At 44.7% G+C, this 13,546-nt stretch overlaps 1 protein-coding gene across 2 annotated transcripts; it reads left to right on the forward strand.

Moving 5' to 3' along the window:
• The first annotated feature begins 719 nt into the window (after positions 1–719).
• Positions 720–6,089, forward strand: LOC147633486 (uncharacterized). 2 transcript variants are annotated; one of them, XR_015267128.1, is made up of 2 exons: positions 720–5,667; positions 5,800–6,089. XR_015267128.1 is itself a non-coding variant. In XM_086806571.1 (2 exons), exon 2 carries the CDS (start codon positions 1,727–1,729, stop codon positions 5,261–5,263), a length of 3,537 nt encoding a protein of 1,178 aa, XP_086662697.1. In that variant the 5' UTR covers positions 720–1,505; positions 1,663–1,726; the 3' UTR covers positions 5,264–6,089. The 2 variants fall into 2 exon arrangements, 1 of the variants encoding a protein (XP_086662697.1); XM_086806571.1 differs by having other exon boundaries at positions 720–1,505; positions 1,663–6,089.
• The last annotated feature ends 7,457 nt before the right edge of the window (positions 6,090–13,546 follow it).

The following is a 13,546-nucleotide window of genomic DNA, read 5'->3' on the forward strand; positions in this document are numbered from 1 at the left end:
GGGATGAGATGGTGCGGTAGCAACAATTGAGAGGAGGTTTTTAAAGAAGGCTTGTTTTTTAAGCTAGTTAATTGGATTCTCATAGTATGTTCTATTTCCTCAAAAGTCATCACCTATGGCCTTGCTCATACATTTCATATAGTAAATTGGAAGCAACAAGATGAGTTGATTTATCAGTATATTTGATTTTAGCTTTTATAAATTATTCATTTATTGTGGTGTGTGAGGCAAACAACATTTCTTTTGAATGCAAAGTAACAAGTATAATTGTAATGCGGCCTTTAAATAAATTTTATTTCAATTGTACGTTCACAAGGCCTCCCTCCCTTCTCGAAAGAGGAAAGAGGAAAGAGAAAAAAAGTTGCATGTAAATGGAATTTCCAATCCAAAATTCGAGAAATTTGGGCATGCTACATGCAAAGCGTGCAATCTTGGGCTAATCTATTATTCTCTGCAAGTTCGGTACCTCGGGAATGAATGAACCTTCTTTTATACATTCAAATTTCATACGTACATACACACGCGCACACATACATACATACATACATATATGTATATATATATTTGCCGTGTGTGTAATTTGGAGATAAAACTAGTCACTTATTTAAATCAGAGCTTGGCCAATGACCCCCGTACTTCATTATCATGCTGAGAGATGCGGTCTGATTCCAGTACGTGAGCTTTTTGCAGGCGCGTTTGGCAACGCTCCCTCCCACGGAGTCCCACCCTTGGCCACTTTCTCTTCTGAGCTCATGTGGGGGCTGGCAAAACCACGAGCTTGATGCTCGCTTTCTCTGTTAAAACTATATACTGTGAAATCTCTGTCTGTCTGTCTGTCTCTCTCCCTCCCTCTCACATGCCCTGTTGTCCGTTTTCTCACAGACGCACATGCTCGTCGGACCCACTAACCTCTGCAGAAGCAGAAGAATGGCAGATTGTACACTTTCCTTGTCGCAGTACCCCCACCATCATCACCTCTTAACTACACGAAGAAAAGCCCCCCATCTTTCGTTAACCACGCCGGTTTAAGATGCAAAATTCCTTCTGGGAGCTTGGTATAAGGATACTATCCTACTATATAACCCCTTCTACAGCTTAGCAGAGGAGGACATTCCGCCCATTTTGCAGAAATCCATTTTGATATAGACCCACTTTGCATTAATAAACCACATGTACCGCTTTTTGCAGTCTTTTGGATAGGAACCCATTTTCGTTATTAGTTTGCATTTGCAGAAGAACCCATCTTTATCTTACCCACTTTTAGAAGAATCCCATTTTTGCAGGTCACAGGAGCACCCCACTTTGAGAAGATCCTTCTTAGGCTTCTTTGCTGGGTACCAAAAAGATCCCACGTTGCTCGTCGCAAAAGAATCCAACTGTTGTAACCCACTTTTGTTGTTGTTTGTTGGCTAAAGAGCCCCCATCTCGCAGATTTGCTTCCTGGGTAGCCAACAGCATACGGCTCATGGTGATGGTGCTGTGGTGGTACCCCTCCATCTTATACTGTAAGTAGCAGCAGTGATAGTTTCTCAAACTGTTGTGAGAATTAAGAGAAGTTTGTTTCTGTTTCATCAGAGTTAGGAAAAGGCAGATGTAGGCACCTTCTGCACCTTTCCCCTCTGCTGCTCCTTCTGCTGCAAACCCTCCATTATCTGGTGGCAGGGAGCTTTCATGCTGACAGCCACGGCAAACGATTGTGAAGGTGAAGTGGGAGAAGTCCCGATGCATGCTAGTATATATGGACAGTGAGTTTCAAACAGTTGTAGCCAAGCCTGCTTCTTCGCCCCCACCATCACCATCACCATCACCATCACCTCTCCCTTCTTCTTCACATGCACTGTTTCCTATAGCAGCAACAGCAGCAGCACCAAAAGCAGTAGTAGTAGGACATAGCCCCTCCACCCCCCGCTTAACTACATCCCCTTCCTCATCTGCGTTTTCACCTTTGTCATTGGTCAACCTTTCATCTTCTTCCAGAACAGTGAGGTTTGCTGATGAGTATGCCTACTCGTCTGCATCTTCTAGAGTAGTATCTACATTGTCTTTTCACAGAAAACTACCCTTCGTTTCTTCCCCGTCCACGTCTACTCCTCCACCCTTGTCTTCTCCCCCCACGCCATCTTCTCCTCACCATGCTTCACCCACTTCATCTGCATTTGTCTCTGCTTCTGGCTCTCCTTTCATCTCACCGCCCATCCCTTCCAGCACGGGCTCTACTCCAGCTGCTGTGAAGAGCCCCCCAGCAGAATGGGAAGAAGAGATCCTTCCATATATAGGAAGCAATCACAACATCAATCCTATCACTAAGCAATCATTTTCACATGACCCATCTGGAGATGCGCTGGAGCTGAAATTCTCGTCAGGTGTTTCCACAAAGACATCAGCCCAAAACCTAACCCAAACTCAAAACGGGGGCCAAACCGTAGAACTTGCTCAGCCCCAGTCAACTTCACTTGTTCCATCAGATGGGCCATCAGCTCCACCAGCTCGACCTCTGCCAGTCCCGGAAACCTCAGTGTCACCCTCTTCGTCTGCTCGCCCTAGAAGCTGTGATGTTTACATTGGTGTTCACGGGCAGAGCTCCTCTCTTTCAAGGTTCTCAAAATGGCTCCGTGCAGAGTTGGAATTACAGGGAATCGCTTGCTTTTCAGCTGATCGTGCCTGCTTTTCGGACTCCCGCAGCCATGACATTGCACAGCGTATCATCAGCTCCTGCACATTTGGGGTTGTTATTATTACCAAAAAGAGCTTCAGAAACCTCTACAGTGTTGAAGAGCTTCGAACCTTTTTGCAGAGGAAAAACCTTGTCCCTCTGTTTTTTGATCTGGCCCCATCTGAGTGTTTAGCAAGGGACATTGTTGAGAGGAGGGGAGAAGTGTGGGAGAAAGATGGTGGGGAGCTTTGGAGGCTGTTTGAAGGTGAAGAGAGGGAATGGACAGAGGCCTTAGATGGCCTGGCCAAGATTGAGGAGTGGAAGCTTGAAGCACACAATGGCAATTGGAGAAACTGCATTTTGAAAGCTGTGAGTCTTCTTGGGACAAGGCTTGGGCGCCGGAGCGTTGCTGAGAGAGAGAGGGTTAGGAAGGAAAGGGTTGAAGGTGAAGAGTTTCCCTTTCCAAGAAATCCAAGCTTCATGGGCAGAGAAAGAGAGTTGAAAGCCTTGGAGACTATGCTTTTTACCAATAGTGAGGAGCCTGAAGCAGAAAGAGATGGAGATATTCAAAGGTTGAGAGAACACTCTAGATCCTACATACGGAGTGTGGACAGGCTACCCATGAGCTTCAGGCACTCTGGTAGAGATGGATTTGTGGCCAGGAGGAAGAGTGATGCAGATAGGTGGAAAGGACATATGGATGACGGGGGACTGGAGGGTATCACAGCAAGGAGAAAGAGTGATTCAGACAGGTGGCATGGCGTCAGAGAAGACCAGTTTTTTTTGAGACTAGATGCAGGAGGTTTATCTTCTGGCCCTCGGATAAGAAAAGACAAAGAGTTTGTCCCAGGATGGGAAGCTACTCATGTAGCAGAGATTGAGGTCAGCAGAGGTAGAAATCTACAAAGGTTTAAAGATGGACACAGGAGTAGTAGACACTTTCAAAGAACAGCCAGGCACAGGCAAGCCCGAGCTCGCAGAGAGATCCAAAGTGCAGACATGGATCCGTCTGCCATAGAAGGTGGAATAGCATGCATAAGTGGTGCCTCTGGCATTGGAAAGACAGAGATGGTCCTTGAGTATGCGTACAAGTATTCTCAACTATACCGCATGGTGCTGTGGGTGGGTGGTGAAGCTCGATACCTTAGGCAAAATTATCTCAACCTCTCTCTTTTCTTGGGTTTGGATGTGGGTACAGAGAGCCAAGCTGGGCCGGAGTGGGGCAGAGTGAGAACTTTTGATGAGCATGAGATAGAAGCTTTCCAGAGGGTCAAGAGGGAGCTTCAGAGAGATGTCCCGTACCTCCTTATTATTGACAATCTGGAGAGTGAGCGGGACTGGTGGGATGGTAGGGAGATTTCTGAACTTATTCCACGAACAGGCGGAGCTACCCATGTCATCTTCACAACCCGTCTTTCCAAAGTGATGAACTTGGACTCTCTGGAGCTCTCTTATCTTTCAGGCGTGGAGGCCCTTTCTCTCATGAAGGGGAAAAGAGAGTTCACTTCACAGGAACTTGATGCCTTAAAAGACATTGAAGAGAAATTAAGGCGCCTTACAATTGGATTAGGCATTGTTGGGACCTTGCTATCTGAGCTCCCTATAATGCCGTCTGAACTGCTGGAGAAGATGGACAAGTCATTGGTCAGGGAGTGGACTTGGGGTGCAAGAGAGGAGGCAACCTTGAAAAACAATCCTTTTCTTGTGAAGCTGTTGGGAGTATGCTTCTCATTTCTGGATCAAACCGATGGTCCTAAAGATCTGTCAACAAGGATGGCTTGGGTCGGAGGTTGGTTTGCACCTTTTCCAATCCCACTTTCGCTTCTTGCTCTTGCTGCATCTAAGTACCCGGAACGGTCACAGAGCTTGAAAGCTCTCAGAAATTTCAGTGCTGCTGTGTTTTGTTGCTGCGCATCTACACAAACGAAGAGATGGGAAGCTGAAGCAGGCACTCTACTCTTGAAGTATGGAATAGCCAGAAGATGCAGTAGGCCAGGATGGGTTGATTTCCATGAAATTGTGCAGCTGTATGCTAGAAAGAGGGGAGGAGTTCAAGCAGCCAAAGCAATGGTACAAGGGGTCAGGAAAAGGGGGGCCATTTCACTTCATTCCGAACATTTTTGGGCAGCCTGTTTTCTCGTGCTTGGTTTTGGAAATGATCCAGTTGTTGTAGAGCTCAAAGTGGTGGAACTGCTTTCCTTTATTAGGAGAGGGGTACTTCAGCTTGCGATTCGTTCATTCACATCATTCTCCCGTTGTCATGCAGCTCTAGAGCTCTTGCGGCTGTGCACCAACATGCTGGAGGATGTGGAAAAATCCTTTGTTTCTCAAATCCACGATTGGTGTGACAGATCACTTTGCTGGAGGAAGAGTGGGTTTGTGGGACAGCAGGTTGATGAGTATGTGTGGCAAGATGTTACTCTTTTGAAGGCTTTGCTGCTCGAGACAAGGGCCAAGTTGATGCTAAAGGGTGGCCAATTTGATGCAGGAGAAGAGATCTGTAGGACATGCATCAGCATCCGCACTGTAATGCTAGGGCAGGAGCATCTTGATACTCTCTCTGCTCAGGAAACCCTTGCCAAGCTGGTTAGATACCGAAGTAATGCATGACTGCTTCATGCCATCAGTAAGGGGATCTATAATCTTGCAAGTCACTGGTTTTCAAGAGGACAGTGACATGGACTGGTTGTGAAGTGGCATGATGGCATGACAGCTTGACTTGTTTGAGCACAGGTTTCTTCTGCAGAAACCCATCATAATTTTTGTAAGGGATTTTTGAGAGATTTTCCAAGTCAAACACATCAAACATTTTTATATCACCAAAGGAATGATTTTTTTGAGCTAAGCAAAACAGCTGGCAGCAGGGTCTGAATGCATGCGCTTGAAGCGGTGTTACTCATGTGAAGGCAGGCTGGTCATCTCTCATGTGTTCTCCCTTGCCATTGCTTAAGCTCACTTTGTAAGAACATCACACAAGCTCGAAAAATGTGGAATGATTTGAGACCTATTATCTGGTAAGTTGTACTTGCTGCTCCCTGGTTTCAATTGTACAAAATGGGAGATAATGTTTTTTGTCTTACTTGCAATTTTCCTTGCAATTAACCAATCCTTGTCCCCTTTGTAATGGGTCTGCTGACTGGACTCAGCATGACGAGGCCAGGAGGCTGAGTGAGCATGGCCGTGTAGTGAGCTCAGTGGCGAGCTCATTAGAGGCAGACCCTTTCGGCATTGGCAAGTATAAATGACTGGGTTGCAGGCGATTTGGATCACAGAGCAATCCAGATCTTCTTTGAGCCAATGTGAACACAAAGGAGCTGGGCCCAATGTGGATGGGTTCCCTTGGGAATTATGATGTGAAAGGGCATTGGTGTAATAAAATACTAGAAGAAAATGTATTATTCAATGGGGAAGAACCCAATGGGCATGTAATTACCTGTTCTTGGGAAGAGCAAAGGAGACTGCTCTTTGTGTGTGTGGAGAGAGAGAGAGAGAGAGAGAGATTCACAGCAGAGACTGCTCTTATGTAATAGTCTTCCGTAAGAAAACAAAGAATGGCCAGAGGGCCTTCTTGCGTTCGTGTCTCCATCAAGGGAGAGTGCTCTTCCATTTATGCATTATGGACCACGTTCTGTAGAACAGCCCTTCCTATGTGCTAGGGTTTGAGAGAAGAGAGAAAAATGAGCAGCAGAATCAAAACACACAAGAGTCCTAAAACTACTGTTCTGTATTATGTACAAGAGAAAGAAATAATACAACTGAATTTCAAGTACAACAGATGGCTGAGAGCGAAGATGTAAACTCGCAGCCCACACGGTTGAAGATTTCCTTGGCCACCGGCCCAACGTTCGCTAGAGATACTAGGGCTGAGAAACTGCAGATGGAAGTGAGAGAATCCCCACGTGCATATAGACTACATACTGGTGCTGGTCGGCTTGTTGATGTGCTGTTGGCCAGGTCAGAGGACTGCCCATGACGGTGTTCGATGGCCAATTGCCACCAGGCACTGGCTGGCTGACACGTCGGCCTGTCAGAAGATGGCTGTGCATGCTGCCCACAGGCTTGTGTGTGGCTGCAGGGCTGCACATGGAGGTGTGTTACATCCTCCCCCACTTGCATTCCAGCTGTCCCCAACTTCATAGTGTCCATTTAAAGTGCCCTTTCGAAAAAGGAAAAGATCCAAGCAAAGCTCATCCATGGTACCTAGGATCCTACACACTGCAAGACCACTTTGCGTCTAGTGTGAAGGCTTACATTCCATCCTCGTTACGTCAGCTTAAAGGCCTACAAAGAAACTTGCAGGTGACCAACTTTAGCATGATCCATCACTTCTCCTTTGTCCAACCGTCCGTGAAGAAACACTACATGAAACTGAACCGCCTGGGGGACTAGGGCCTTTGACCCGTTTTCTTATACCATCAATGGGTATTAAACATTAAACATGGCCACAACCACTTAACCACAATCCACAAAAAACTTGCACAATGGACATGACACTAGGGTAGGACACGTTCGTAAAAGGTGAATTTGGGCATGTTCCTGGATTCATCTATGTATATAATTCAGCTGTATTAGTGGACATGCAGATTTCACATTGTGAAGTTTTCGTCCGAGTTGCGGCCAGTTGATATTGTGCTTATTCTTTCTATCTTTAACGGTGCATTTGCCCTATCAACTACTTATTTGCTGTACTAATTCTTTCTATTTGCTACTTCCCTTAGTGCTAGACTTCGTTATGGCTGAGTTTGCCTTGCATCTCCGGAGGTTTGACAGAAACTTAGTATGAAGAGCTTTGTATGAATATATGCTCTTATGTGTATGTGTGTGTGTGTGTAGAGCGTGTGTGTGAGAGCATATCTTGATACAGAGTTCTACACCCACTATTGGGCATTGATGACGTTAGTGGGGATGTCGTAGTATCTAGTCCATACTATGCATGATGGAGTTGATAGTTATATAGTCTTGTGGGTTGACTACCATGAGTATATAACATGCACGTTCGTAAAAGGTGAATTTGGGCATGTTCTTGGATTCATCTAGGTATATAGGAATCAGTCGACCCTCCCTCAAAAGGTGTTTTTATTCCAAGTACAAGCTTGGGGGTTTTCCCAGATTCGGGCAAAACCGGATTATCCACATATAATACCATATCATCATAATCATATATAATGAATCCATAAAACTTGGTTTCATAAAACTTGGCCAATATCTTGTGCGGGTCTTGATTCTTAGGCCAACATTTGCCAATAATCTCATAATAACCAAGATAGAAAATCCACATAACCTCAGCCATAAAGAAGACGGTACAGTTGGTACATCACTTAGGGTATTCGGTAGAGCTGGTACAGCACTTAGACATCTGGTACAACTGGTACATCAATTGCAGCATGTTGGTACGTCACTTAGGGCATCTGGTACAGTTGGTAGATCAAGTACATCAGGTTGGTACAACATTTAGGGCATCCGATATAGTTGGTACACCAAGTATAGAAGCTTGTACACTAGGTACATGGGTTGGTACAGCAAGTACAATGGCTGTACAGCAAGTATAGTGGTGGTACAGCAAGTATAGTGGTGGTACATCATGTCTAGTGGTGGTACACCAAGTACAATGATTGGTACAAGTATAATAGGTACAATGGCTAGTATATCAAGGACAATGATTGGTACATGGTAAGTACACTTGATATACCAAGAATATTGTTATACAATGGTTGGTACAGCAAGTACAGTGGTAAGTACACTTGATATACCAAGAATACCGTTGTAGAAAAAAACTAGAGAGATAGAGTATCCTTTTGTAGAGGAAAGTGTATCCTTTTGTAGAGGAAAGTGAAGTAAGTATAGAGGGTAGTTTGGAGCAATAGTGAAGGGGATTTCGAGAAGCGCTTGATCCTCTTGCAAGCCCCCCACGCTGGGCACTTGCTTCTCTCCGCCGATCGAGCAACGATGCTGCTCGATCTTGACGAATCTGACACTTTGCCGAAAAGAAAGGAATGCCTTTCAAAAACGTGAAGCTTTTTCTCTAAAACGCCGAACCTGCTCCAATTAAAAGAGAGGGCTCCATTTTATAAAGTTGTGGCTCTCATGAGCTATAATGGCAAGTAAAATCTATAATGACAAGTGGAGAGCTGAGATCCATAGTCTTGTCATATGTCCTAATTTAATTGGTGGTCACCTCCATAAACCTCATCTCTAAAAATATCTCATTTCGTAGACATTCTCACAAAGGTGCTTCAACAAGTCCTTCCATTTTCTTAATTTATGGATGTAATGACGCTATTGGAATTCCATTGGGGGTTGTCCATTTTGTGTAAGGCTATTAAGCCTCGTTCTTTGTGTAAATAACTATTAAGCTTGAAAATGTGTGCGTGTGTGAACATCGTCTAGCAAATGAGTAAACACCCGCTTATGTGTTGATGTGTGTGAACCACCTCTTACAGGGCAAATAAGTAATATCTAGATATTTGTGTGTTATGACATAAGCAATGATGTTAGAAGAGAACCTTTGTAACCTATAAAGGTACATATACTTCATTAAAAGAATACTAGCTAAATTCACATCATTGAGTCGTGTACTTTCACTCTCCCTTTAGCATTGTCTCACACACTCTCTCTCTCTTGTTTATCTCTGTTAATCAAATGCCATGATGATGTTCCAGTTCTGGGACACCTTTTGGGCAGATTTAGAGCGGATTTTGCAGCCCTACAGGCTCCGGAAGTGCCCCAGACATAGCCCAATGGTTAGGACACCTTTTGAAACTCAATACGAAGGGCTTTGTGTGAATATATGCTCTTATGGGTGTGTGTGTGTGGAGTGCGTGTGTGAGAACATATCTTGATACAGTTCTACACCCATTATTGGGCACTGATGATGCTAGTGGGGATGTCGTAGTATCTACTCCATACTATGCATAATGGAGTTGATAGGTATATAGTCTTGTGGGTTGACTACCATGAGTATATAACATGCACGTTCCTAAAAGGTGAATTTGGGCATGTTCTTGGATTCTCATCTAGGTATATATATATAGTTTGGACACAAAATACGACTTTTTGGACAATGTTTTGTGGGAAAAATAGGCAAAACTGACTTGATTACGAATTGATACCTGCTCCCTATAAATAGGATCATTAGGCATTCATTGGAATCATCATTCAAAGATCAAGAGGATTCATTTGTTAGAGTCTGCAAGGCAGCAAGGACATAGTGGTGGATTAGTAGGAGCTTCTCTTGTCCGATTGCAAGCGGAGAGCCGCAGAGATCTTTGGTATGCATCATGAAGTTGTGAATCAGTAAGATCATTTGCATGAGGCTGTGAATCAGCAAGATCATTGTATATATAACATGTTTTGGCAATATACAATAGATTAGGTCTATCTCTCCTTCTCTTTTGTGTCTTTGCTAAACATAGGATTAGCGTTAATCTTCTTTGCTTAGCGTTAATCATGAACACGTGTCCACAACGCATGTTACATTAGTATCAGAGCATAGATCATCCTAGGACAGCCCTTAGCTTATGTTTTGTGTGCACTGAATTAGGGTTTGTAATCCAAAATTAGGGTTTTCATATTTTGCACGAGTTCAGTCCTAGCAACAATGTTTTTAGTCCTAGATTCAATGTGGAAAGTGGAAAAACCAAATTAGGGTTTTTGTTTTTAGGGGTTTAGTCCATTTTTGCATGTAGCATAGGTTGCATGTAGGGTAGAATCTGCATAAGACTTAGCCTAGGTCTAACCTAGGTAGGAACAGACTTATTTTTGCTACTCCCTCCACCAACGATGCTTGGAAAGAAGAGTAATGGCGTGAGTATGAGACTATGGAGAGTCATTGGAGATCGGAAGATGAAGAACGATACAAAAGGAAACAAGAACGCCAAGCCCAGTATGAACAAGTCATCGCCGAGTATAGGCAACAACTCATAGAAGAGGGCCGTCGACTGAAAGAGTGCACAGAGCGGAAGCAAAGTGGCACTAGAATGTGCTGAACAGAGAGTGCAAGAGAGAGAGAGAGATATGGAGAGAACTATGCTGAATATATTGAAGCAAAACAATCCCAAGCAAGAGACACAGATAGTCTCATAAGTGAGGGAGCAAAATATGTACAAGACTGAATGGGAAAAGAGAGGCCAGCACCCACTATTTATAGTAAGGGAAGGCTGGCCGACTGGAGCTGCAAAACAGGCTGACTGAAGCTACTGGACATGGCCGACTGGTAAATGCCAGAAAGGATGGGAAAAATCCCAGAAAAATAGTAGAAAAAGGAGTGGCCAACCCACAAGCAAGGGCCATGCAAAAGGGACCAATAAAAGAGTAAAATTTGGGGATGAATATGCTAACACCCCGTCTCTGCACGTGCCAAAGTTGGAGCCAGAACCAGAGCCAAAGCTAGTGCTAGAAGCCAAACTTGAACCAAAATCGTAGATCAAGCAGGTGGATCTTTCCAAATTCTATTTGAAGGAGGATGAGGTCAACTCAATAGTTCCCAAGGAGGTGGATCTCTCCAAATCATATTTGGAGGAGGATGAGGTCATGCCGACAGTTTCAGAGGAGCTTCCAAAAAATCTCTACGAATCCTATGAGGAGGAGGAAGAGACTGCATGTAATCCAGAAGATCCAGAGATCGAGCCAGAGAACTTGAAGACCAAGCCAGAGAGCTTGGGGATTGAGTCGATGGATATGAAGTGCAGTCTTCAATTGGACCGGAACGAAGGTGTATGGATTACCCCAGTGCTCCAAGCTTAGTAGGAGGGGATGTCATGTTAATCCCGATGCTCATAGACATGGATATTCTCATTAGCAAATATATGAGCAGATTTAGAGTGGATTTTGCAGCCCTACAGGCTTCCGAAAGTGCCCAAGACATAGCCCAATGGTTGGGACACCTTTTGGGCACAATTTGGACACAAAAGATGACTTTTTGGACAATTTTTCGAGGGAAAAATAGGCAAAACAGAACTTGATTACGAATTGATACCTTTTGCTTATAAATAGGATCGTTAGGCATTCATTAGAATCATCATTCAAAGATCAAGAGGATCCATTTGTCAGAGTTTGCAAGGCAGCAAGGACACAATGGTGGATCAACAAGAGCTTCTCTTGTCCGATTGCAAGTAGAGGACTGCAGGGATCTGTGGTATGCATCATGAAGCTGTGAATCAGTAAGATCGTTTGCATGAAGCTGTGAATCAGCAAGATCATTGTATATATAACATGTTTTGGCAATATAAAGTAGATTAGGTCTATCTCTCCTTCTCTTTTGTGTCTTTGCTAAACATAGGATTAGCGTTAATCTTCTTTGCTCATGAACACGCTTTTGCAACGCATGTTACAGTGTACCCACTCATATAAGTGTGGTAGTATGTTTTTGTGTAATGCTATTAAGCCTGGTTTTTCTTGTGAATGGCTATTAAGCTTGTATATGTGTGCATGTGTGAACTGTTAGTATTCATCTCCTGTCTGTACCATATTATACCTTAGGGAGTGAGGGCCTGTGGTGTGGGTGTGCGTGCCCGCAGGAGGAGTCCTCGAGTTTGTCCATTTTTCTAGCTTTGTAGGCTTGTGGGAGGGTGGCTATTTTTTCTGTTGTTTTCTTTTTTCCCTAGCTGACTTGTAGGAGGTGGTTGGCCATGTTGGCTGCATGCTGGCCGACAAGGCCTTGTGCTGGCGGTCGTGGGCCCATGCACCTGTTTTCTACTGGCCGACTGCATGAGCTAGCACATATATATAGCACTCTTTCTCCCCCCTCCCCCCCCACACACACAAGATGTACTGGTAATCTTGTGCATATAGCAGAGTTCACACTACTTCTCCTCTCTTGTAGTTTTGCATTTTTTTGCTCTCAGATTTTTCTCTCATTTTCGTTGCTCATTCCGACATGGTATCAGAGCCCAAGGTGGCTTGAAGCTTTGGAGACGGTGAGAGCTTGCAGGGTTGCTGTACTTGGTGTTGATTGGAGAGTATCCCGACCGTACGGGACGTGGAGAAGCGGGTAGAAGGCGGGCGTCGTTGCTGCACAGCCACCTTGCAAGAAAACACAGCCTCTTCTTCAAATATTTTTCCCGCCCACCCTCCCTTCACAAGACCACGTGAACCCCCGCCGAGATGGTAGATTTTCTTGAGATGGCGGAGAAACCTGTGAAGATCCCCACCCTGCCGATGTTCTTGGTGGACCAATAGTTTGACGGGAACAACTATGGCATTTGGAAGGTGATGATGGAGTCTGTTTTGGAATCTTATGATTTGGTTGACTTCGTCTCACGGTTGGAGTTTCAAGGCCAGATCTGGTGGAGGAGGACTCTTCACTGCTAGTCAAAGAGTGGGAGGCCTAGGCACAATTGTGGGATCGTGTCAATGCCCGTGTGTGCTCTTTCATATTTCTCAACTGCGCATTCCTCACATCACATCACATTTCATCCACATCTCATCACATTCACACCCACATCTCTTTACATCACATCACAAACGTAACGCTGGCTCGAGGGATTTGGCAGCACTTGGCGTCTCTGTACAATCGAGTATCACCCATGAAGAGAGTTTCCTTAGAAGTGTAGATGCGAGTGATGAATCTTGCAAAGTCTTCGACGATGCAGGAGTACATCAACAAACTCCAGGCTCTTCAGTTACTGGAGGTTCTGTAGGCTGGGAAGGAGATATCAGCAAAAGACATGGCCATCACCGTGTTGTCTCATCTGTCCTACTCAGCTTTCTATTCCTCTTTGACCACCAGCGGGAGGTTTAGCACCATTACTTGGGAGGAGCTTGTGCCGATGATATTGGACCAAGAGGAGCGGTTTCTGAACCCTCCACAGGGCGGAGGTTCCTAGGCTTTGACTGGCCTGTGGTCGAAAGGCCATAACAACAACAACAACAAGGGAAAAGGGCAGTCTTCACAGT

This window comes from Cibotium barometz, chromosome 12 (genome assembly GCF_041138505.1).
Source record: "Cibotium barometz isolate CiBa-2024 chromosome 12, ASM4113850v1, whole genome shotgun sequence".
Lineage (NCBI taxonomy): Eukaryota > Viridiplantae > Streptophyta > Polypodiopsida > Cyatheales > Cibotiaceae > Cibotium > Cibotium barometz.

Coding starts and splice junctions, on each gene's coding strand:
- LOC147633486 (XM_086806571.1), top strand. CDS start 1,727: ATGCTAGTATATATGGACAGTGAGTTTCAAACAGTTGTAGCCAAGCCT.